Consider the following 25,698-nt stretch of genomic DNA (forward strand, 5'->3'; position numbering starts at 1 on the left):
GGAAAATATCAGCCTGCAGCACTTTGCAAACATCTTAAATTACACTGGACATTAGAGGGTATGACAGTCAATAATGAGCTGGTTGTTTTTAAAACTGGAGACACATAAAAGATGAGCTATAACAAATCTGATTTATTTATTTATATATGTGCAGTCCAAATATACATACAACAGAATAAAGGCTTAAAAATGTCGACCTACACCCAGTTTAAGACTCGTGTTGATGTGGAAATAAACACCCTGTGTGTCTAACCTTTGGATTAAATCAAGCCCCTCCCTCCCTCCTCTATTCCACCATCAGACGCTAACAAACGCGGCCCTGGCTCCCGAACACAACCCCCACCGATCGGACAGGAAATAAAGACGAGTGAAAGTGAGGGCAGACCTCAGGGGGATCCCAGAAGGCAGAGTCCTCTTCCAGTTACATACAGCAGAGAGCAGAGTAGGTGAGCAGGCAGTGGAGGATTTCATTTACAGTAAAACAAGCCATCATGTACATCAGAGACCACAGGAGCAGGGCAGGGCTGAGTGGCCTCACTACCTCATCCCCTGAAACCCAACCCATCCATTCATTCATCCGTCCCAGCTAGCGGGCGGCTCGTCCGCGTTTTCAAACCACATCTTTCCCCCCCGTCGCCGCGAGGCTTTAGGGGGGAAAAGGTGAAGCGGTCAGGATGGGAGCTGACATGCTCTGCAGTTAACCCATCCAGCAGCGGCGGCGGCGGGCGGGCGCAGCCATCCCATCCCATTTAGAGTCGACGCTGCGCAGAGGCTGGCGGGAGCATGACTCATCTTCGAAGCACAAAGTGTGTGAAGAGTAGGAGAGGCGCCCAAACAAAGATCAAAAGCACTCAGAGCGAAGCTGCTTGTCACCGACAGGGAAGGATGGAGCCAAACTCTCCTGATTCCTTCATGGAAAGACTTGTTTTAAATGACAGAAAACAATCAAAAGAAGAGAAAATCCCTTTTTCTGTGAAGCAGTTAGTGTGGGAAACCCTTTGGCCAAATAAGACAAGTGTTAATAAATATAAAGGAGGACATAATTTTCTAAATATTCCAGAAAACGAAGGGAAACAGCAGTGAGAGAAGGCTGCGTTTCAGTCTTCCGGGAGTGGATTTTTACAGCCCAGCATCCCAGGAGTGAGAAACGGAAAGGAAGCCTGTGAAACCCGGCTTTTTAGGAGAGAAACTGCAGAAGAAGAAGGAGAAAAAAAGGGCCTGATAGCATGTTCAGTTTCACATCAGAACCTGAATCCATGGTGATGATGCAGCTTCTTATAAAATCCCAACCCTCCCACATCACATCCTGTCCATCCTTCATTTGCTGCTCCCTCCCCTCGTATCTACAAAACCCAGTGGAAGCGTCCCTCTACCCGTCAGCGCCTCCGTCTGTCCGCCTGGCCGGCCGGCGCTGCGCTGCGCTGAGGCGAAGGCGGAGGTCAGCGGCGAGGTCTCAGTTGTTCTGGCAGCAGGCGCCCTTACTGGACGAGCTCTGGGTGGGCTCCACCGTGATGGGAACCACGTTGGAGGCCGGGGAGAAGTCCGAGCTGCCCTGGCCCGTCATCTGCCTCTGGGACACGATGTGGTAGATGGCTGCGGAGGACAGAGGGCGGTGAGAGACGGGACAGGCATCGGGGACACTTTGGGATCAGGACGACGACACTGAGCAACAACGGTCGCTTCCAGACTCCTGGCAGCAGAGACGGATTCTTCCGTCCTGATCCGGCAACGCTCCGTCATGCGGAAGAATCCGCATTTAAACACCAAGCAGGGCATTAAATAGATACACGCAGAGCGATGCAAAAACACAGAGACTTCTTTTACTTTTTCGCCTTAATTTTGCTTTTTGAAAAAATAAAAAATAAATCACTTAATTTTAGGAGGTTGATGGCGCAGCGCCCCCATGTAGGATATTCACTGAACTTTGACCCAGAACCGCGCAGCATTCTGGGAGATGTAGGAAAGTATTTGGCTGTTGAACCTGATAAGTCAGGTTGGTGGCATCAACTAACTCTTTGGTTGCCTAGCAACGTACTCATTCTTTGGTTACCTAGCAACAACCTGCTGAGTAACTTGCGCAGCATCAGTTTGCCTCATAACTGCGTAAAAATAAAAATTAAAAACACTGTGGAGTGAAAACTGGATAAAACAGGGAAGGTTCGGATAATTAAAGCTAATTAACGATTTCCAATAGACAATTATTGATGTCGATTGATATGAAATGCTTATATCGTGATAAGTTTATCCGCCATTTGTCCAGACCTAATTTGATGTTTTAATTGAAGAAGCACATAATCTTCAACTCAATTTGCTTTGTTTTGAAAATCAAAATCTCTAAACTGTTGCAGCCATTTGTACTCGACCCCCTTTACTCTGATACCCCAAGTTAAAATCAAAATTGTAACGTTTGTTATATTTCTTGCTGCTGTGGTTCCCTTTCCCTATGCAGCGTCTCAAACGAACCAAATCTGTTCCCCTCCTCGCCTGTGGGGGCGCTGTGCCAAAAACCACTGAAGGAAACAACACAAAAACCTCCTTCTTCACCAAATGTAAACAAAAGTCAGATTTTAACGGATTTATCTTGCGTTATTTGCTTTGGTTCCATTTACCCAGAATGCCCTCTGTTGTAGTCCACTTCCTGTTTCATTTAATCATGACAAGAACAAAACCCAAAGAAATCCATTTTAAAGATCGTCAGCAGTAATGTGGTAGTAGACCAAAATAACACCAGGTGGAGGCAGCATCATGCTGTGGGGAGGATTTTCTTTAAAAGTGACATGAAAGCTGATCAGGTAAGATTCCAACAGGATGACCCCAAAATGAGCTGTGCTGGATGGTTTAGATCAAAGTATTTTCCTGTGTTTAGGTGGTCCAGTCAAAGTCCGCACCAAAGTTTAACTGTAATTCTCTGAAAGCAATTGGAAATGGATATTTTAACTCTTTCTCCATCCAGACTAACTGAGCATGTATCGTTCTCCTCCCACTCAAAGTTGGTTAATTAATCTGGTGTGTTGCGTTTGTTGTAAAACAGAAGCAACAAACACGCGTCTTCACCTGAAATCCAGGTTCCCAAGCTTAGAAGAACTAAAACACTCCGACCGACGGGCCGCCGTCGGTCTCAACCACTGGGACGTCTAATCGTCAAACTGAATGGAAAAGGCCAGAGCAGAAGGGTGCACACCAAGACAGTTTGCTTAATTGCTGAAGAGACGCTGCCCTTTAATCTCGTTAAGAAGCCAGCATCATTTACACAGCAGTTAGTAGTTTACACTCTTTTTCCCCTACAAAAGTCCTAGCTGGCAGTTTTGCCTGTTTTCCTCGTCTGAGGCAAATGATTAATATATTTTGAAGGGCAAGTTTGTTTACAGAGTCTTCATAATCCATTTTACTTGTTTTTTTGGTTTATTTACTTTAAAATGTCTTCCAGTTTCAGTGTTAAATGTTCTTTGGAAATGAGTTTATTTATCCTTGAGAGGATTCATGTGTACTTTCATTATTATGCCATTTTTATGCTACTAGTTAATAGTCACATCTTCTCGTCCTGGTAATTCTGAATCAATTCAAAATGCTCAAAAGTGGATTTTAGTCCGCTTACTTTTTTTGTAAAATTATATTTGATTTTTTTTTTCTTTAGGAAAAAAGTCAAATGGTTAAACTTAGCCAAATACTGATAATTTAAGTTACAGAATGTTACGCAACAAACCTGTTTTTGTTTAAATATAAATTGATGAAATTTGATGAAGTACGGAACATTATAGAATAGTTTTAAATATTGGCGCTCGGATGATGTGGTTTATTTCACATAACTGCAACAAGAAAACATTTTTCACATCAAGAGTCACATGATTAACAACTGGATGCTGCCACTGGTGCAAACCACGAAGAAGAAGAAGAAAACAGGAAGTAGTTGGAGGATTTCAACGCGGCATGTTTTCTAACGATTTATAGTTTGGACAAATTTATTCACAAGTGATTATTATTATGTTTCTTAACACCACGATTGCAAAATTGTCATTTTTCAACATTAGTATATACACAAAGTTTTCCACACATTGTAAGAGAAACGAAGCTACCATTAGTCAACAATCGTCTCAAAACGATAATATCATTTATCACAATAATTTCTGGGACAAAATTTGCTATTGTGACAGGTCGGCCTGTTGCCAAGCAATAAATCAATCAATTTCATGATAAATTAAAACAAACTAAACGATTTCCATTTGCCCTATTTATCGTTTTTCTCCTCATCAAAAACTGGGTGATAACGTCTTCAGGCTTTGATCTCAAACAGCCTTTTTTCTGAAAGACAATTTTGTTTACAGAGTCTAAATTCATTTTATTTGTCGTTTCTGTTGTTTTATTTATTTTTAATATTTGAAATGTTTTCCAGCTCCAGTGTTAAATGTTCAGTCGATTTTAAATTTTATTGCTCTTTGAGAATGTGTTCTTGCATTATTATTCCATTACCATTATTTTACTTGAAAATGGTCTTAAAATGACAATATTATTTTTTATCACAACAATTTCTGTGAAAATGTCTGATCCAGAAAGCCGTGTTATTGTGACAGGCCTACGTTTATCCAGGTTTAGTGGGTCTGAATCCTTCTGCAGGGCTGTGCGGATCAAACCAACATATTTACGTCGTTTAGTTGAACTGAGATTCGTTTGTTGACTCAACAGGAATCTGAAATCATCACCGACTCACTGCTGCATTCAGACACTTCTCCAAAGTTGTCCTGAAATAAAAGTCCGGTGTGAAGCGAGGAAACTGTGAGAAGCATGACTCATCACAGCATGACAGTACGGACAATAAGCCACCAGGACGACCCTCTCCACATCGCTACATGAGCCATGGCGGCTCTGCGCCTTACTGGCTTGCTAACGCACTGCTTTCCCTGCCTTAACGAGCTAATTAGCAGCGCTAACTCGATGTTGGTTTGAAGTTTTTTTTTTGAGAGTTAGAAATAAGCGTTATGTCTGTGGTGTGGCCTGAAGCGGAGTCACTGCTGGATCCAACATGGAGCTGAAGCAGCATACAAACAGCAGGTGCCACATGAAGACTGATTCAGGCTGGATTCCCCCTTCAGGCCACTCAGAGGTTGTTATGAAGTCACCAGTGCGGCCTTGAACCTCCTGAGGAGTCCGCTTACATCAGAGAACATGGACGGATCTTTATTTAGCCTCTGATTGGTGCAGAAATTACTCATTTTTTTAAATTAAAAGGAAGATTCAGGAGGTTTTGCAACAGGATGCGCATAAAGAATGGAGGCCAACACCTGATTCGGTGGAATTTTCTGCCATCTAGTGGCTGAAGAGAGAAACTACATAAATGCAACTCCTTAAGAGATGCTTTGTCAACACATGGAAAAGTTCTGGCGATTCCTTTAATGTTAAATGTTTTTTTTTACTGTTAAAATTAGGTTTAATTGTAGAGCAGGAAGTGGAACTCACCTGTGAGAATTGTCTGAAAAGCCAGCTCAACGTTGGAGGAGTCCAACGCAGACGTCTCCAGGAAAGACAAGCCGTTCTTCTCTGGAGAACACAAACACGACGACACACATATTAATATTCACTTTAAATTTCCTCACAGATTCTGATCTACGGTCCCCACAGGAAACCATCTTGTTCTCCTAAAAACACAACAAAGAGTTGTTGAAAGCAAGTGTGCCATGCAAAAATGTAGCTTAACTTTATCAACAAGACATTTTTCCCACTGAATAAATTCTAATAAAAAGGCTGGATTTGTTTATACGTTTGAAATTCAGGCAAAATTACTTTGATAATTAAATAAATGTTAAGGCATTTCGAACATCTCTACCGCAACCAAGTGATACGATCTGTAACCGTTTTTGTTCGTGTCATTTTTATTTTATAAGCACAGATATTATTAGTTAATGTCATAATCCGTTTTAAATCCTTTTCTTTAGCTGAAATAATACCTGAACTTTGACCCTGAAATCCCAGAGAGAGAAGCAGGACGTTCAAAGCATTTCCTCCGTCATTACATCCCCTACTCCGACATCTTCCTAACCAAACGGCCAGACAGAGATTTAAAGAGGAGCAGCAAAAGCAAGTGAGGCGGATTAGCAGTGCTAGCCAACCACTGACGAGTCATCCAGGACGTGTTGCTGCCCGGATACTGAGCCGTTACTATGCAGTCATGAGACCGTCACACAGCAGCAGTCTTCAGTCAGAGGCCTCGTCAGATTTGTTGCGAGGTTGACTGCTACTGGAGATCCTTCCAGCCCACAGCATCACCATCCAACAAAGATCTAACGTGCTTCAACAAGAGCAAAATGCCAGTAGATGGAGGAGAATTGAAAACTGAAACATGAACGTGAGAAAATCTGTATGAGTTCAACATCTTGGAAACTAACTGGTTGGATCGTTAGCGTGGTTAATGATCGGATGGTAAAAAGTGCTAATCAAGGTGATGCATTTTATTTTACACAATCTGAATAAAATCAGACAGAATGAAGCAGGAGGTTTGTTTCTGCCAACTGGCAGCGCTGCTTTGCATCAATGCTTCCAGGTTGGGATCATTATGTAAACAAGACATAAATTAGGTCAGTGGAATAAAGAAAAAACAAGCATTTCTACAAACAGCCATGTCTGACTCAGAGGCGGCTTCTCTTATCCTCAAGGATTCTCTTTATGCTGCTCTGAATCAACAGGATTTGTGCCTTTAACTTTCTGGCATTCAGCTCTGCCGAGTCTTTTATCAGCAAAGAACCCAGACAAGCTAAAAAAGAGCAGATTTATACGAGTTACACCGATAATCTGGTAAAACGTGTTTTACTTTGATGCTTTTGATTCCTCAAAATAACTAAATATGACACAGACTGCTGCTTTCAGGGAAGACGAGGCCCAAATAGAACCAGGTCAAAGTGTTGAACATCTATTATTTTCGGTATCGGTGACGGAGCTGACAGAATAAAGCCTAATCGGGTTTTATTGAGCTTCTTATCAGGCTAAGCTAATGAGGAGCCAATAAAAGGTTGATGAGGCGGCGAACCTGCGAAGCCCTTGGCCTCGTCGGTGGGCACCGCCCTCAGGTGGCGCAGGTCGCTCTTGTTGCCCACCAACATGATGACTATGTTGCTGTCTGCGTGGTCCTGCAGCTCCTTCAGCCAGCGCTCTGCGTTTTCGTACGTCAGGTGCTTGGCGATGTCGTAGACCAGGAGCGCTCCCACGGCGCCGCGGTAGTACCTGAGGTCAGAGGGTCACAAGCACTGTCACTTCCTGTCACACCGCTTTGATTTCACGTTTACTTGAGATAATTCATGACATTTATTCTCTATTATATTCTGAGTTTTTTCAAGAAAATATTTGACTTTTCAAACTAAAATTTCCTTGTTTTTTCTAGAAAATCTCAGAGATTTCTTTGGTGGACACCGACTCCTTTTTCTCTCGATTTCTGAGGATTTTTTGGCAAAGTTGAAGCTTCTCCATCTCAGATATGTGAATGTTACTCCTAGAGAATTAGAGACTAATTTAAACATTTCTTAATTTTTTTTTTTTTTTGACAGAAATGCACTCTATTTTTTCCTACCTACAACTGCCCTGACATGCTGGTGCACTTTATGGGAACATCTTTCTTTTGGTGTTTCACACAAACACAATGCAGCGCCATTCGTCTTCTTACTTCCTGCTGCATGCAGTTCTGTCTGTTTGCATGTCAGAGACAGAATGAAGCCAGCAGAGAGCAGAGCGCACTGGATGGGGGAACTCACGCAGAAGTGATGGCTCTGTAGCGCTCCTGTCCCGCCGTGTCCCAGATCTGGGCCTTGATGGTCTTCCCCTCCACCTGGATGCTGCGCGTGGCGAACTCCACCCCGATGGTGCTCTTGCTCTCCAGGTTGAACTCGTTGCGGGTGAAGCGGGAAAGCAGGTTACTCTTTCCTACGCCTGAATCGCCGATCAGCACCACTGCAGGTAAAACGGGAGCGTTAACAGGCCGTGTTCATTATTTATGATCCGCTGCAGGTAAAAAAGCAAAACCACAAAACTAACAACCAGATCCAGAGGTAGAGAAACTCAGGAGGAAACTACTTTACATAACAAGGATGAAACTGATCATGTGACCGTGTCCAGTAACCCTGGAAACAATAAAACAAGGCTGTGAACTTTTTCACCTCCAATTGCTGCTGTTTGTTTCTACATTTAAGTGCTAATAAGGTGATTATTATGCTACAACATAGGTGGAGCATAAATGGGATCAGCGATAGGGAAAAAATAAATGATAAATTAATGTATTAATTTATCAGAGTTTAAAAATATAAAACAGAACCTTTAAAGAAAAAGTAGATTTAATCTTTTTAGAGTTGAATCCTTGGACTGAACGAAGCCCAGTTCTCTGAGACTCGCAGATAAACAACTGCAGAAGAAACAAAGTTTCATAAAAATAACCATCAACCTTTTCTAGCCCTGCGTGATCTAATATTGTTCTTATGTGCAACATGATTCACATGTTCCTGACAGACGGCAGGACATGTGTGACCTGAAAGCATTTAATCATTTCATGAAGGAGTAATTCTGATAAATGATCAATTCTGACCAGAATTAAAACATTTAGAGTTATACTCTACCAACATGCAGAGATGCACTGCAAAAATACACATAATTATAAATCAAAATGACAAAGTGCAAAAGGCTAAAACAATATCTAAATAATTTAGAAACAAATTGTAATTGAAATAATAAATTTGTGCTTGTTCTTGTTAATGTTTGCATCCCTTCACCATCACATTACACTTTATAACAGTAAAGATTTACACATCATCATCAAAATATATCTGGCTGAGAAAGTCTCACTTTTAATTCATGAAGTCCTGTTAAGTTTATGTAAATTCAATGTTTAAATCATGACTTTTTCTACAAAGTAATATCATTTATGAATGTTTTATTGTGTATTTTATTGGTTTGTAAGGCTTGAATTGAAACAGATGCCATCTCAGAGTCTAAGTTTTTACTCTGAATCTGGATAAATATAAAAACCACACAATAAAAAAAAAATAATATCCAAATTTCTCTATCTGAGCCTTGTGACAGAAAGATGGTGCTTTTATGGTGCATGTTAGCAGCTTGTTAATATATTTATAGCATGAATATGTTTAATAAACATTCTGGGTTGAATTAAAAATATTGATGATAGTAAAATATTTACTAATGGTGGAGGAGTGAACAGGAATATTATTTTATCGTACAGAAGAAGGAAGGAAACCAGAAGAGAATTAAAATGATAAAGCAGATACGGAGAATCTGCAGCATATTGATAAATATTGTCCAATTAAATAATAAATCATGGGGCCAGTTTCATTTCGTCTCCTCGTGTTGCTGTGCGGCGGCGTCATTAAAAACGCATCAACCCTGACACACATCACAGAGAAGAAATGGAAAAACTTATTATTTTTCACCCATTGGTTTTACTGATGAGAATGAGACACGACCTCCACTGTGGTCAGAGGTCATGACCCCTACCAGAGCCTCCGTTAAGGTTCTCCCTCTCCCACTGTGACTGAATCCATCCATCCATCCATCCATTTTCTTGCACCCTTTTTCCCTCAGTGGGGTCGGGAGGGTTGCTGGTGCCCATCTCCAGCCAACGTGACCGAGAGGCGGGGTCACCCTGGACAGGTCGCCAGTCCGTCGCAGGGCAACACAGAGACACAAAGGACACACAACCATGCACACACACACTCAATTAACCTGACAGTCATGTTTTTGGACTGTGGGAGGAAACCGGAGTACCCGGAGAAAACCCACGCATGCACAGGGAGAACATGGAGACTCCATGCAGAAAGACCCCAGGCCGGGAATCGAACCCAGAACCTTCTTGCTGCAAGGCAACAGCTCTACCAACTGCGCCACTGTGCAGCCCGTGACTGAATCCACCCTGGATATTTGACAGTAAACTGAATCAGGCCGATGTTCCCCCCAGAAAACCTGCTAAGCCCGGAGATAGGGGGCGCTATGGCGATCATGTGTTTTTCAGTTAAAAAATGTTTAGAGTTGACTGGAAATTTGAAAATACCACTAAGTAATTATGTTTTATTGCAAGACAATTAACAATACCTAAACACCAACTATAAAGTCTTAAAAAAGACATAAAATATTTTTTGAACTTCAGTTGTTGCATCTGAATTAACAAGTCCAAAGTTGCTGATCCTTTATCTGTGACTTGTCACTTTATTCGCTTTAGTTGTCAGTGTGTAAACCGGTAAAGACAGGAAGTGCTTACACAGGTAATAAAAAAACTATTATAAATAAACTATGCTCAGCCTGGTGGCCCGCCAGGCTTATAATACACCAAGGGAAATCCTGCAGGCAATATTAAAGACAGCTATTTCTACAGCAGTAGGTGAGTCAGTGTGTCTGAGGACCCACCGCCCTGCAGTTGGGAAACAGGAAGTTGGTTTGGGAACGTTGAACCAACCGTCCACCATGTTTCTGCTTCAGTCCGAGTCGAGCTGCTCGTTTGTTACTGAGCAACTTTAGTTTGGTTTATGTGGGAGTCATATGATGACAGTAAAACCATCATGTTCTGTTTCATCTCACACAAACGACTGTGGGTGGAAGAGAAAAATCATTACACAACTGTTCCTCGGTCCAATGCCACCAGACTGGTAGAGTCATAGCTCCGTTACACACCCAGCCACACACCTATTGTTGAATTAGTTTTTTTTAAGCTCAAAGACATGACAGGCCTTTGTCTGTTAATGCAATTCTGCAGCCCGGCTGAATGAAAGCGAGTCTGTCTGCTTGCTGAGATTAATGGACCGTCTGAAATCCCCTGATAGCACAAAAATGGAAAGAAGGAAGGATACTCATTACATGTTCGATTTAAGAGCAGAAGTTTATATTCCCCAGCCTCTGAAAAGCAGTAAAAGAGGTTGAGCAGGACGGCTGAGGTCCGAGATACCTTAGTGACTCAGTAAGAGCTCACCCTGCTTGACTCACAAAAGGAGAACAAAGGGCAACAATGTGAGCGCTTTCTAGATTCAAGCAAAACTCTGAACCGCAGCCGTGTGCTTATCAGGATCCCAGCACCGCAGGGAGAGATCCAGATTTGTTTGGTCGCATGAAAACCTGACTGAATCGCTTCCCTCCTCCGAGGCGCAGCGTCTCTGTGGACGCTCAGCCTGCACGCAGGTATTTCCAGTTTGACGAGCTGCTCGAAATTTTGACAAAAGGCTGCAAGCGAATCACCTCCAAGTGGCTCTGAGGAGCTTTAACTGCTACTACCATGACTGCAACAATGGCGGCCCCTCCCCAGGTACTGCGCCCTCACATCAGGTGAGGCAACGACTCAGCAGATTAGGCTGAATTACCTGGTAGATTTCTGCTTAAACATGACAAATTAAAACCACCAGAAACAAAAAAATATATATTTTTTTAGTTTTGGTACTCTTTAAAGTCATTATCATACCATGAAATGGTGTGATAAATACAATAAACATTTAAAATAATGTGTTGGAATTCAAAGCATTCCTTTAATCATAACCTATTCAAATCAAAGCTGTATTTTTGTATTAGTTTAATTTTTAAAGGATTACGATGTGGAGGTAAAAAGGTTATTGTAAAAAAAAATCCCAGAAAGCTAAAATTTGTATATATTTTTCAGCCTGGATGTGAGTTTGTCTCATCTATCAATAAATCCATTCATTCAGGAATTCAGCAAAAATCAAGCCAACAGGATGGTTTGGCATTTTTTAACTTTTTAAAGGCAAATGGTACAACTTTTAAACTTTTACTACAAAACAAACTCGACCCTCTCTGTCAGAAGTTAGGGGTCATCTGACTGTGACCCCTCACTGACCAACACCGCATCCCCAAGTGATTGCGTCATCGCCCTGGGAGATGATGAACTCTGAAGCAAATGATGCCTAAAGTGACACATTAGAGTCCTATTATCTACCTCACATGACCCGTAAACCCACTGACTTTATTTAATGACGTAAACTGAAAAGAGTTTAGGCTTAAACAGGTGTCCCGGTCTCTGCGGCTGGCTGTTATGTACTCCGATTTACGACACCGACATCCCCGCGGTGGCATCAAATGACACAGGTGAAACCGACATTTAGCCAGCTAGCTAAAAGCGAAGAAACCACCACTCACCTTTAAAAAGGTAATCATATTCGTCCTCTTTGTGCGTCATAGTTTCTCTGCTTGAAGTCGAACAAACTTCGGGCGTATTTTAGTTACTTCGAAAACGACCGACAAAACCGTCCGTGACTTTAGCCCTGCTCCGTTTTCACTCTCACTACAACGACGTAGAAAAATAACCGTAAGAGTACAAAAAAAAGTGAAGCAGCAGGTTTTAAATGTAATAAAATGACAATAACATCCAGAAGAGCAGAAACTTCAGGGCCGTCTTCCTCTCCTTCCTACACTTGCCATTACCGAGACTGCGACGTAACGTCAACACTAAACCCCGCCCCTCATGCTCTGTTAGTGGTCAATGGAGATTTGACAGTTGTTACTTGCCTCGACGTGATTGGTCAGCTATGCTGTCGATTGTGAGTCAGCTGCCAGTTGTTAACTTGTATGACGTCGCGCAGCAACAGGTAAAATATGGCAAGTGAAGTTATCATATAGTAATGAGACCTCCATAACATAAACGGAAATTAATATTTCGGCTGTTTAGCACTCCCCTGCTCCCGTATATAATAAAAGTAACATTTCAAATGTCATTCTTGTTGTAACGAATGTTATGGATAATTATTTTCTATCAAAAGTGAGTGGAGTGAAAAAAGCGATGTTGGATTACTTCAATATACTTTTACTCAAGCAGAGGTGAAGCTCAGTTAATGAAAAGCCTACTCGAGTATGTGTAACAAAAGGAAAAAAACAATTAAAGCCACTGCATAACTGTTTGATCATAATGTGCAAATTTTCATATGTTAAAGAATGTGATAAAAAGTTAATAAATAACAATGCTCCAAAAAGTAGAACATTTCCTCTTCTACTTTTTAAAAACATTATATCTTTGAAATCAATCTATAGTGTGGTTAACATTATAACATTATATAACTGTATAAGACCACACTGTTTGCTCTACATTTCCTTCAAATTAAAATGAGACAAGTTGAAATAACAGTGCGGCAAAGAAGTTACTCAACTTAATTTAACTGCGTAAATATAACTATCACTATTTGAGATATTTACAATGCACAACTAATTTTCTGAGAGTTGTTCAACAATATTTTTTTAAATATCTCATATAATATTTGATAATATTTTTTGAACATCATAGTTTCAAACAAGCAGCAATAAGTATCTTAAACCTTATTTTAGAACAATATCAACGAAGGGGACCTTGTTTCTATTGAAAATGCGCGCTATTTTAGATATATTTCATTTTAAGTCTGATTGGTACCGATGTCTTTTTTGATTGCAATGGGAAGCGTTTTTATTACATACTATAATTGCTTGCCATACAGGAACAAGCCTCAGGTGAGCTTGGAGAGCTTGAGACCCAGCTGGCAACCAGCGGGATCGTACATAAGATCTCAGTAATACGTGTTACTGCTGCTCGTTGGTCCGTAGAGTGAGTGAGGTAGCAACAGAGCTCTGCAGGAACATAAACAGGTGGAGTTTTAAGGCTGGTCGTTGTTTAAAAGGGGCCGGATAGTATTTAAAATCAAGCGTCAAATAGTCTAAACAAACAAACACTAGTGCAACAGCTACATCAGAGCTATTTTCCACCTTTTCATTTTATTTTAGCATATTTTATTGCTGCTTTATGGGTTGATACTTGTTTATTATTAGCAATATCTTTCATAAAACTCACATATTGTGTGTTTACTTGTTTTTCCAACTGCCTACTGTAACGTTTTTCACACAACAATTCCATCTACATGTTCAGAAACAATGGCTGTTGATGAAGGATCAGAGTTCATTACTGTCCAATATCGGGCAGAGCCAGCCCAAAGCAAAAGCAAGCCAGGCGGCGGATGATTTTTAATGCCACAAAACCATCAGAGGTCTCCTATAAATGTTTCAATTTAACAACAACCAGATCTAGCTCTGAGGAGGAGCTGCGCCTCGAAGGCGGAGCTAAATCCCCCCAGGACTTTGGCACCGCTGAATGGTTGCCATGGAGATCAAAAATGATTTCTGAAATTCATGAGAGAATCAAAGCAACACTCCAGGGATGCTTTCAAAGTGAGAATAACATTAAAACATGATGTAAAACTCAAAAATGTACATTTTAAATAATACTGAACCTTTAAGAATGAAAGTATTTTTATTGTTTTGCTAGCAAAGTTACAATCTAATGCTAGACTTTGTCTAGTATTTGAGTTTGAGCTTCAGTTTATTCACAAATATTTCTCAGCAAATGTTAACCAGTTATGCCTGTTTGGTTTCAGTCAGTTTAACTTCACTCCATCTCCCAGATTTACACCAAATATGGATAAAAACTGTTAGTAGTGGTCATGAGGGGCCCCTACATGAAATTCTGCTCAGGGCCCCATTCAACTCTGCGCTGCCCCTGATGGCAGGCGTTAAACCCAAAATAAATGACTACTTTTGACTGAAATGGAAACAATAGATCACCAATGTAACCTGGAGTAGAATGGAAAAACTTTACAACATTTGAGAACATCTGTTATTTATTAATCTCAGGTTTCACCGCAGAAAATCCCATGAAAGCTCAGAATAACTCACATTCAGAGTCTTCAGGCCTATTATGTTTATTTTTTAGTTGCTGATACTGAATCTTTTTGCCCTTTAAACGTTGTGACGTACTTTGGGACTCATTTTTCAGTTATTCCTGGAAATGTCCCGCTGTCATGTTTAGACAACACAAAGTCGGCCATCTTCTACTTGAGAACAACTAAATTCACATCTTGCTCTCTCCTTCCAAAACGTAAGACATTTCTGGTTATAAGGCACCAATAATGAATCTACATTAATATTTATTTCTCACTAAAACGCAGTCAGAGTAATCAGCTGCAGTACATTCTGATCTCAAAACACACATCATCATCATCATCGAGCAGCTGGGAGCTCTTCATCAGTCAGATATCATCTCTCATTTAAACTGTACATACATATATATAAATGCTTCAACTTCCCACCACAGGCAGTCTCAAAGGTCCGTTCAGTGTTTCAGTGTTGACCTTTGTTCCAGAATGAAAGCTCGGTGCTGGTTTCATGTTTTAAGCCTGTGCAGCTCAGAAACCAGCCGCTTCACTGAACGGAGCCGTTTGTTTCGTCATGTGGAGTCACAGACTCTGGCCAGCCTCAGCGCGGCGCTGCAGGTGGGCCCCTGCGGCCCCCTGCGGCCCCCTGCGGCCCCCTGCGGCCCCCACACGGACGTTTGGGTTCAGATGTTGCTGCAGCACGGCTTCTTCTCCTCCTCCTGGCTTTCTGCTCTGGAGCTGTTCAGGGTCACGGCGCTTATGGACCCTCGCACCACTTCTTTGCTGTTCACCTTTTTATGAATCTCTGTGTGATAAAAAATATACATCTTGAATATTTAAAGCATAGCCAGTTTATTTTTTTCAAATAGAGCTTCTGTGGAGTACCTGTGAGTAGTCAGTATGTCATAGACAGTAACACAGCAGATAGTCATCTACTACAGGTAAGATGATTACGACTAACAACTATTCCACAGTACCATAAACAGTATTTACAATCATTCCAGCAGAAGTAACTAAGGGAAGTGATTCAGACACGCGACAATTTGTTGTATGTAAAATGAAAAAAGAAATTAAAACTGAAAATTGACCTTCCAAGACTTTGTTGAACGCTGATTCCACGTTAGTCGACTGCAAGGCCGAGGTTTCCAGGAACAACAGACCTTTCTTTTCTAGAGGACAGATTTTATGAGATTGAGTCATACGCTGCAGAATCTCACATGTGATCTTTGAACGTCATGACATCATCAAGTTTCCACCTGCAAAGTCTCTGGCCTCCTCAGTGGGAACTGATCTCTCTGACTCCAGGTCAGTCTTGTTGCCCACCAGCATCACCACGATGTGGGGGTCAGCGTGGTCGTACAGCTCCTTCAGCCAGCGCTCCACGCTCTCATAGGTCAGATGTTTGGTGATGTCATAGACCAGCAGGGCTCCAACCGCGCCCCTGTAGTACCTGAGAGGAGGACAGCCGCGTTAGTCGGTTTTACATGTCAAAGGTCAGAGCTGGAGAATAAAAGAGGAAGTCGTAGTTAACCTGTTTTTACTTTCACATCATTTGCACTGCAGCGTGGCTCATAACATGTCGGAGCTTATTTGCATGTCACTGTCTAAGCAAACTCTGACATTCAGGTGATTTTACATCTTCTGTTCGATGTCTTTAACGACGGAAGAGGAAAAGGGTTGCTGGAAAAAATGTCAGAATCCTGACAAAAAGTCAGAATTCTTAGAAAAAAATATCTAATTTTATTTTTTTTTTTCCCCCAGTGGCCCTGATTCTCTTCCGTATCTAACTTTAGGAGAGCAGAAATCAGGAACTTGAAAAGCTGGACCTTTGGGTTCAGTTAGAACAGAACAACTGTGATCCGTCTGGTTGGCCGGCTTTGCTTAGACTGCTCTGCAAAAACTAAACAAAAATTCTGAGAAATGAGTTTTATCAGAATTTAAAGGTTGGTGGTAACCACTGATTCTCCCCCATCAACTGGGAGCAACTTTTCTCCCAGTTGCCTTTATTTTGAAATAATACAATAAAAACCTACTGAGACGCCAGCATTAAAACATCAAAAATCACTTTTAGGGATTTTGCAGCAGGTTCAGCTTTGGTTAGCAAGAAATCTTAAACTTATACATGATAATGTTTCCAAAAATGTTTTCCATTGTGTATCCGGATGATTATACAGATGAGAACACAAACATGACTGGAAACAATGTAGTACACATGCCAGGCCAGAAGGAGGCAGTGTTTTTGTAACCCTGCAAAATAGTTAATTTGTCTTTGTTGAAACATAAATGACAGATTTTGCTTTAAAATGCCAAGTAATCTGGAGCGGCGCAGCAGCACATGCAGAACATGGACACCAACGAATCCCAGCAAATTTCACCATGTTTTATGACAGCGGCAGCCATTTTGGATTTTGAGGCTGGAGCTGTTAAGGTCAAAATCACGTTTAAGAGAAGAATGCTACATCGGACCAATGAAAAAAAATTTTATTCCAATCATGACACGATCAGTTGTGGCAAAATATTATTTGATGTTCCTTATAATATAGGTATTATTGGTAATTATCAGAAAAGCTTCTTCTGTAACAAGTCAGCCGCTGTTTGCTTAATAAGAAAGGCTGAGACATGGCAGCTCATAAAATCAATCCACAGGATGTGTGTACCTCCGTGAACTGTTAGAGGTCATGACCTTTACTGAAAGAAAACCTTCTCACCCTAAAAAGCTATTTTAAGCTGCTACTATTCACAGAAGCGTCAATAATAATGTGTAAAATAACATGATTGAAAAAGGGAAAAAAAATGTCTGGTAAACAATTACTTGCTTCAAATGTGCCACCTTATCCCCCTCACAGGTGAGACTGTTAGGATGATTATTTGATCCTTACATCACCTTCATTCAGAAACACCTCGCAAAAGGGAGTTTCTGCAGTTAGGAGCTCATAATTTCTTTCCTTACAATTACAATTCTCCTCTCTTCTCTTCTTCCAGCAGCATAATTAATTCCAGTTTAATGGGTTTTTGCTGGTTGTTGCAGGATAAATGTGAAATTCCATGGGAGTGGGAATTTGCATGCTGGAGTAAGTCAGTGAGTAATTACTGCAACATCCAGGCTGACAAGAAAAGAGCTAATCCAGCGATGAAGCATATCCTCTGATTCTGACACGGCTCTATTGTTTAAAACCAGTTTCCTCTGTTAATCCTCGCAGTTTAATTAAAAACAGAGGGAATCAGTGGTGCCTTCAGAAAAAGAGACCCAGGGAGGGTCCAGTGGTTTTCTGGTGGAACCAGCTGGAGTCTGATCCGTGGGGAGGGAGTGGAGTCAGGACGGTGCTGGGAGGTTTTCCAGGTAAAGGTTTCCTGTTCTGGGGATCAGGGCGTGTCTCTGCCTGTGTTTTGGCTCAAAACTGCATCAGCTTAAGATGCTGACAGAAAAGGTTGCTCAACTAAAAATGGTGCAAGAAAACAAGCTCTCCACGAGTCACATTTTGAAGAAATGCAGTTTGGAAATGTACTTTCTAAACTCCAACCAGCATCACTCAGATCTGATGCAACGTCCTGCCGGATCTGGACTAATCTACTAATATGGTCTAATATATTTAGAGATGCACCGATCTGATATTATTATCTGTATCTGTCCCGATATTGAAAAAAAATATAGATCAGGAATCTGTGACAATGTTTCCAATCCATGTCAGATCTATTCAGCCTAGATCTATGCTTTGTGCTCTGAGCAACATGATGCTTTATTATTCATTTTGAATTATATTCAGGATTCCTAATTAAAGGTTCTGAACCATTTGAAAGAAGGGTTTGCTGTTTATTTTTACATGTTTGTTTTGTTAGTTGCATTTTCTTCATTATTTATTTTACATTGGTTGTTATGCAGCTGTTTGCACTGACTGAACTAAAGTTGTGTAGTTTTTACATGTTTGACCAAATTATTGGTGTATTTTATGTGCTCTACTGGTGCAGATACATTTGTAATTCAGTGCATTTACGTCTGTGGTTTTTAAAAAAGAAACGATTGAAGTCAGTTCAGTATCAGCCGACAGTAAACCTTCATCCATCCATCCATTTTCTTGCACCCTTTTTCCCTCAGTGGGGTCAGGAGGTGCTGGTGCCCATCTCCAGCTAACGTTTCGGGCGAGAGGCGGGGTCACCCTGGACAGGTCGCCAGTCTGTCGCAGGGCAACACAGAGACACACAGGACACACAACCATGCACACACACACTCACACCTAGGGACAATTTGGAGAGGCCAATTAACCTGACAGTCATGTTTTTGGACTGTGGGAGGAAACCGGAGTACCCGGAGAAAACCCACGCACGCACAGGGAGAACATGCAAACTCCATGCAGAAAGACCCCAGGCCGGGAATCGAACCCAGAACCTTCTTGCTGCAAGGCAACAGCTCTACCAACTGCGCCACTGTGCAGCCCAGTAAACCTTCAAATATCAATATTGTGAAATAAGTGAATCCATAAATATATTAGAAAACTCCAACATTTTTCAAAAATGGTTCCATTGGAAACCTGCAGGTGTGAAAAAAGTTTTTTACTGTTTCAGATTGAGTAGCAACTTCATGTTTCTCTTTCTTACCAAAAATAAATAAAACAAACAATAGTTTGAATCCTTTATCTGTTTATTTTATTGTTACTTCTTTTTTATAATTAATTTCTTGCCCCATGAGATTTTTTGACTTGATGATTTCCAACAGCCATTGTGTAGCAAACAGTAGTAAAACCAACCGACTGCTGAGGCTCAGTGTTGGTTGCTAGGTAACGAGGCTGGGCTTGGCTGGGTTGCTAGGTGATGGCTCTGTGCCCAGTTAGGAGGTTTTTTTTTAAACGACTCATTTTCCAGACACCAAAAACATGAACTCATATTTATAAACAAAGTCACACTAACTGAATTAGTTATGTTTATTTTATGATTATTCATAATTACAGAAAATAAGACAAACTTGCTCCAAAAATCTGTTGCCTACGGAGGAATTCAGGAATGGAATAAATTACCTAAAAATAAAGATCACCAAGATCCCATTTTTATTAAATCTTATTTTTACAAAGAATCTAGGTTCACGTGTGCAATTTGTAAAATGTGACGTCTGGCCAATCTTCTTGTTAAAGTGTCAATAGAGGAGCCATTTTGTTTTGACGTCCTGAAGGCGGAGTTTCAGTTTTTAAAGAGACAGAGGCCCAACTGCAAGTCGGTAAATCCATCCATCCATTTTCTTACACCCTTGTCCCTCAGTGGGGTTGGGGGTTGGTGCCCATCTCCAGCTAACGTTTCGGGCGAGAGGCGAGGTCACCTGGACAGGTCGCCAGTCTGTCGCAGGGCAACAGAGACACACAGGACAAACAACCACGCACACACTCATAACAACCACGCACACACTCATACCTAGGGGCAATTTGGAGAGGCCAATTAACCTGACAGTCAAGTTTTTGGACTATGGGAGGAAACCGGAGTACCCGGAGAAAACCCACCATGCACAGGGAGAACATGCAAACTTCATGCAGAAAGACCGGGGCCGGGAATCGAACCCAGAACCTTCTTGCTGCAAGGCAACAGCTCTACCAACTGCGCCACTGTGCAGCCCTCAAGTTGGTAAATCAGCAAAGAAATTTATTTCATGTCATATGTGATAAATATAGCATTTTTATAAAGCAGAAGGTGATGTTGTTACTTGATTATGCTACAAAATGGCACTATGTATCTGGAAAACACAGTTTTATTGTCTTCAGAAGCAGCTGAGACCCAAATAGAAGCATAAAACATGCAAAATGTGATTTTTGCATACCAATAAATGCTCATTTGGGTCGGGTGGTACTCACGCAGAGGTGATGGCCCGGTATCGTTCCAGGCCCGCCGTATCCCAGATCTGGGCCTTGATGTAGAAGCCGTTGAGCTGCACCGTCCGTGTGCTGAACTCCACCCCGATGGTTGTGCGGCTGTCATGGCTGAACTCGTTTTTCGTGAAGCGGGACAGCAGATTGCTCTTCCCAACACCAGATTCCCCAATTAGAACCACTAGAAAAGAGCCAAACAGAGTTTATTTTTTAATTCAAAGCTCCACACATTTAATTCATCACATCCACTAACAGCTCCGAACTAAAGCTGCTGGATCTGGGTGTTGCCCTCCAAATGTAATTACGTCATAAATCTGGAGTCTTAGCTGTCTGACACTTTCATAAGAACACCATTAAGAAACAGTAATTGTTTAAACCTCAGCCCACAGAGAAATATTGCAAAACTGAGCTAAAGCAACATGATTACTAATTAGGTTTTTGTAGAGGCTATAATTTCAAACAAGCCACCAATTTCACAACAGGTATGGAAAAGATTTGTCCCTCAGACTTTCAGGATGTAGTTCCTATTCCCCTCCAGGAGGGCCGAGGGAAAAATCAGGCAAAGATGTGGATGTCAAACAAAATGAGGTTTTGTTTCCGGACTCGTCCAACAGTCAGCATGGGGGTAAGGCGGGTCAGAATCAGGTGGAACAAGTTCAGCAGCTACTTCCTTTACTGTGGGCCGGTGGAACCGACCTGCAGGGTAAACAGGCTCACCCCCTCTGCACATTTCACTGACTAATGTTTGGCTTTCGGTCATAAGAGGCTGATTCAGAAAACGATCCAAAAGGCTTGGCTTAATTGGTCCAGACCGGAGACAGAAGCAACACATGGATGAGTTAAAGTTAGAGCTTAATGCTGGGATGGGTTATGATGACAAGTCCAGCAGCTACTCCTAGAATTAAATGTTACTTTTGAACAAGTAACATTGTGTATTAAACGCCTGAGAAAGAGGAAATGTGAAACTGACAGACGGTTTTAAATTAAATGGATTTCTACCTTAGGTTAGTTAAGTGAAAACATATTGTCTTTTAAACCAGCGAACACTGAATTTGCCCTAAAGAGAATTATTTTTAATACACATTTCACCAGAATTTGGGTAAAGTAAGGATGAGAAAGTCATGAAGGGATGTTATAGTCAATAATCAAATTAGAAGGACAATATTTAACCTGAAGCCTATTTCTGATCTCATCTACTCGGGATTTGCATTTTAAAAATAGAACAGTGTAAATGGCTGGTGGTGTCCGTGTGTCCGCTGCCGTCTCTGTGAGTTATTTAGTTTTTTTCTTTTGTTTTATAAAGGTAAATGCTTCTGCAATTTTATTTATGTCATATAATGGCAATAAAATTACTCTATTCTATTTAAATTTGAGTGTTGTGTTATATCTTGAATTTGAATCTTTGAGATAAATTGTCGCATGCTAGCAAACAGAGGCTAAATGCTACATAGCTAACTGCTAAAGGTATCCATTAAATTCCCCCCAGATGGTATTTTTTGAACAAATACCAAATAAAATCTGGGAAACAAGACAAAAGACAATACTAACTGACTAAATAAAAACTTGGTGTTAAAAAGCTTGGCTGCTCGCCTGTTTCATGTTGTTATAGCAACAATAAAGCAATGATGTTTCTGAAAAACGTGATGCTGGAGGACAAACAACCGAGTAATGCAAGAAAACAGAAATAAAAAACAAGTATCAGAACAGTTGTTGAAAGAAAATATGTTGCTTTGTAAAGTGGAGCTGAAATTTATTGATGGGCTAAATTAACACCAGATGCTAGTAAGCTAATTTAGTCCAAACATGCTAACTACTGGGAGTTTACAACCAAACAAATGGGATGAAGAGCTGCCTGCATCGTTAGATTTTATAGGTATAGCTGCCATTAAATGTGAATTATTAGGACAATTCAGCACAGAAGTTTAGTTTAGATTTACAGAACTGGATCTGGACTTTTACTGGTTTCTTAGTTCACATAATCTGTCTTTACAGGTTTTTATTTATTGTATTTTTGCATGCATTTGCCAAGGATTTGTAGCTGCTCTAGTTCCACTTAACTCTGATAGAAAATCATGTGAATTATTGTCAGTCTTTGTAATAGAAAGTTTGCAGTGAGATTTGATAATAAAGCAGCTTTCAGAATATCCAGCAGAAATTTGAGGCAGTAAAATGTAAAATATGACCTGAATTCAAGAACCTCTTAAATTAATGGAAACAAAAATATCAGTTTTTTCAACCAGTTGTTTGTCCAATAAGGCCTGAGTTTTATTTAAAGAATATTTTACAACCTTCTCTTCACAAGCTGATTTAACTGATTATAAGTTACTGTGCAATCTTCTGCTTTAAATAAGCTTTTTTCCTCATTTTCTCTGCTACTGAGTAACTCCTTAAGCAAACAATCCTGCTAGTTTCTATGGAAATGCAGGACAGGCGACCTTGGAGCAGTTTGTCGGTCGGGTTTGTTGATCCTGCAGAAACCTGGAAGAACCTGAAATGTTGCAGTGAGGCTCACGTTTTTCCCCCGTCTTTGTTTTCATGACTTTCAGAGCAGGACGACAGCTGACAGCTGCTGCTGCTGCAGGAGGCCTCTCTACTGCTAAAAACAAGAATTATTCTGTAATTATTGCCATCAGTACTGCATATCACTACTTGTTTACTTGTTGGATTCACAGAGTAAAATAAAGCTTATACTATTTGAAGAACTTTGACTTTTGAGCCGTTTACATTCCATACAAACATGAAATGATCTGATTTAAGTGGTTAGTTTTAATGCTATAAAGCAAATCAGTTGGGTTTCTAAAGTCTGAACATACTTATAACCAAAAAAGCTAAATAATGTTGTTTTTTTATGACAACGTCCTTTTGAACTGTGGCAACTGTGGGTTGGTTTTAGATGTAGATTGAAATTTTTAAGTGTTTTTTTTTTGTGTTTTTTCAAAAATGGAACTGAAACTTTTGGAGTAATTTAAATTGAATGCAGATCAGTTTATTTTCAAAGTAAACTATAAAGATTAGGTTTGCCAAAATATAACACATGAGTTGGTAAACTAACAGGATGCAGATGAAGGTTTTCCTTTAAAACACGACCATGTTACTGAGCGTCCATGTTGCTGTGCAACACCAAGTCAGAATACGCTCCATTAAAAGTTATCCAGAAAAATACCAAAAATACACATTAATTTTTGTCTTTTATTCATGTCCTGAATAAATGTGAAGTTGCGTTTTTGTCTAAACATATCTGCAGTGAGGTTTTCAGATAATTATTTCTACTCAGATCTCTCCAAATGCAACATTTCTGGGCTTTAACTGGGCCGTTGATGACTCGTTTCTTTTCTTTTTCAGTCGTTTTGTTGTGGTGTTTGGGACCATCATCCTGCTGATGACCTAATTTGATATTTGACTCTTATATACTTTGGTTTACAGATGATTTTAAGACAGATTCTGTGAAAACAAGCCCATATCACCCTACTTCCCCTGCCGTGCTCGACAGTTGATACAAAGTGTTTCTGTTGATGTGCTGCATTTGTTTTTCTCCAAACATGGTGCCTCTCCACACGGATCTCATTAGATGTAACTTTGTAACATTAAATCCTGATTCTTCCAAGCTAAGCCACTTCCTGTCTTTTGCTAACCGACTTGTAATGAAAGTTCACATATAACATATAAACTGAAGCCTGTAGAGACTGAAATGAGGCTTGTGTGGTTTTTGTAAGTTAACCTGAGTGTTGACCTGTGTGTAATTCTTCCTGATGTCCAGTCCTAATTGGAATGACATCTGCTTTACATTTTTTGCACATGGGAGTAATCCTGCAGACGGGCTGGAAATTGTCCGATAAATTCTCTAGCTTACTGACAAGCAACATTTTCTTCCACCTGAGCGTTGAGTTAACGATCAGTTAATTATTACATTCACACCTGAATGTTGCTCAGAACTCTTGTTTTTTCTAGAATTAGAATTAATTTCGTTAAAACAAGCGATTCAGTTGTGGAAAACTTATCTTTCGTTGTTGTTTTATCAGTCGGGCATCTTTCAGCTCCAGGACCTTGAACTACATGTCCTACCTGTTCAGTGATACGTTTCTGCATAAAACACAAGCTGGGCAAGCTCTGTTTGCATCTGCAGGGATATCCTGTACTACCTGTATTACTTTTGCATTACTAATATGAGTGCAACATAACTTGAACTAGGACGTTTTCAGGGACAAGTATTGAGCAGATGACGTCACTGCAGTGTAGTGATGCAACTCCTCCACCTGAAGTCAAATTTGACAAAAACAAGCTCTGCAGAAATGATTTCTTCTTCTTCTAATCAATGTTGGCTGTTAATTCCTCCAATCATTAGGTGTTGTTAACAGTTAGCACACAGGCCAAGAGAGCAGGAGGTTAATAACAAGAGACACAATGAGAATGCAGCCGGGATGAGAAGTAAAGGACAGGGACTCACCTTTAAATACAAAGTTATAAGCTTCATCTGAGCCCATGTTGTGTCCATCCAGGTTGCCCCTGGTTACAGCCTCAGGTTAAAGGGTGTAAGGTGAACCAGCCTGCTTCTCAGATCCTGCTGCGTTAAAAAGGCAGAGAACGGGTCGGCCACATGCAGCTTCCTGCTCTGCCTCAGGGAACACAGCCTGGTGTGTTTGAACAGGACACGATCGGCGCTTCCAGGTTGTTGCAGGCTGGAAGTGGGCGGCTCTGAGGCTGGGGAGCGACGGAGGCGGAACATGAGGGGCAGGTAGGAACACCTGAGGGGCGGCGAGGCGCCTCCTGCTGGAGGAAGCAGCAGGAGGCGAGAGGAAACACCTGAGTCAAAAGACCAAGGAAGTAATAGCAATAAAAACTAAAATAAATGTATTCTCATGACGGTGATATCACACACTTTGACATTAATCTGGTATTTCATAGAAAAATGAAGGACGTTTCTCATCTTGAAGTCAAAAATGAGCAGAAATCAAATTTTTATATTTAATTGGATTTTTATTCTTGCATTTACACTAATACAAGAATAAAATCGCAATAATGCAAAAATAAAGTTACGATAATATGAGAATAAAGTGATATTACCAGAAAAAAACTCATTAATAGGAGAATAAAGTCATAGCAATACGAGAATAAAGTTGTAATAATGATAAAAAATGGGACATTAGATAAATGGTTGAATTAAAATTAGATGGAATATTAAATGATTTCAAATGAAAATAAGTAAA

At 40.6% G+C, this 25,698-nt stretch overlaps 2 protein-coding genes across 2 annotated transcripts; both read right to left on the reverse strand.

The window, feature by feature from the left end:
* Window positions 1-112: 112 nt before the first annotated feature.
* On the reverse strand, window positions 113-12,432 carry rab11al (RAB11a, member RAS oncogene family, like). The gene is made up of 5 exons (XM_008430712.3): window positions 12,118-12,432; window positions 7,734-7,929; window positions 7,016-7,209; window positions 5,452-5,532; window positions 113-1,593 (listed from the first exon to the last, which is right to left on the reverse strand). Exons 1-5 carry the CDS (start codon window positions 12,155-12,157, stop codon window positions 1,454-1,456), a joined length of 651 nt encoding a protein of 216 aa, XP_008428934.1. The 5' UTR covers window positions 12,158-12,432; the 3' UTR covers window positions 113-1,453.
* Window positions 12,433-14,597: 2,165 nt separating this feature from the next.
* On the reverse strand, window positions 14,598-25,367 carry rab25b (RAB25, member RAS oncogene family b). The gene is made up of 5 exons (XM_008430713.3): window positions 24,939-25,367; window positions 20,480-20,675; window positions 15,905-16,098; window positions 15,737-15,817; window positions 14,598-15,453 (listed from the first exon to the last, which is right to left on the reverse strand). Exons 1-5 carry the CDS (start codon window positions 24,973-24,975, stop codon window positions 15,332-15,334), a joined length of 630 nt encoding a protein of 209 aa, XP_008428935.1. The 5' UTR covers window positions 24,976-25,367; the 3' UTR covers window positions 14,598-15,331.
* Window positions 25,368-25,698: the final 331 nt, after the last annotated feature.

This window comes from Poecilia reticulata, chromosome 16, assembly GCF_904066995.2.
Source record: "Poecilia reticulata chromosome 16, P_reticulata-male-v2, whole genome shotgun sequence".
NCBI classification, from domain to species: Eukaryota; Metazoa; Chordata; class Actinopteri; order Cyprinodontiformes; family Poeciliidae; genus Poecilia; species Poecilia reticulata.

Bases quoted from the DNA above. Each gene is read 5' to 3' on its own strand.
- rab11al (XM_008430712.3), bottom strand. From the start codon at position 12,157: ATGACGCACAAAGAGGACGAATATGATTACCTTTTTAAAG. The intron at 7,210-7,733 runs GTGAGTTCCCCC...CTCTGACCTCAG, and splicing joins TACAGAGCCATCACTTCTGC to GTACTACCGCGGCGCCGTGG. The intron at 1,594-5,451 runs GTGAGTTCCACT...TGTCCTCCGCAG, and splicing joins TTTTCAGACAATTCTCACAG to CCATCTACCACATCGTGTCC.
- rab25b (XM_008430713.3), bottom strand. From the start codon at position 24,975: ATGGGCTCAGATGAAGCTTATAACTTTGTATTTAAAG. The intron at 20,676-24,938 runs GTGAGTCCCTGT...GCTCTTTTCTAG, and splicing joins TTATAACTTTGTATTTAAAG to TGGTTCTAATTGGGGAATCT. The intron at 15,818-15,904 runs GTGGAAACTTGA...TCTGTCCTCTAG, and splicing joins GGAGGCCAGAGACTTTGCAG to AAAAGAAAGGTCTGTTGTTC.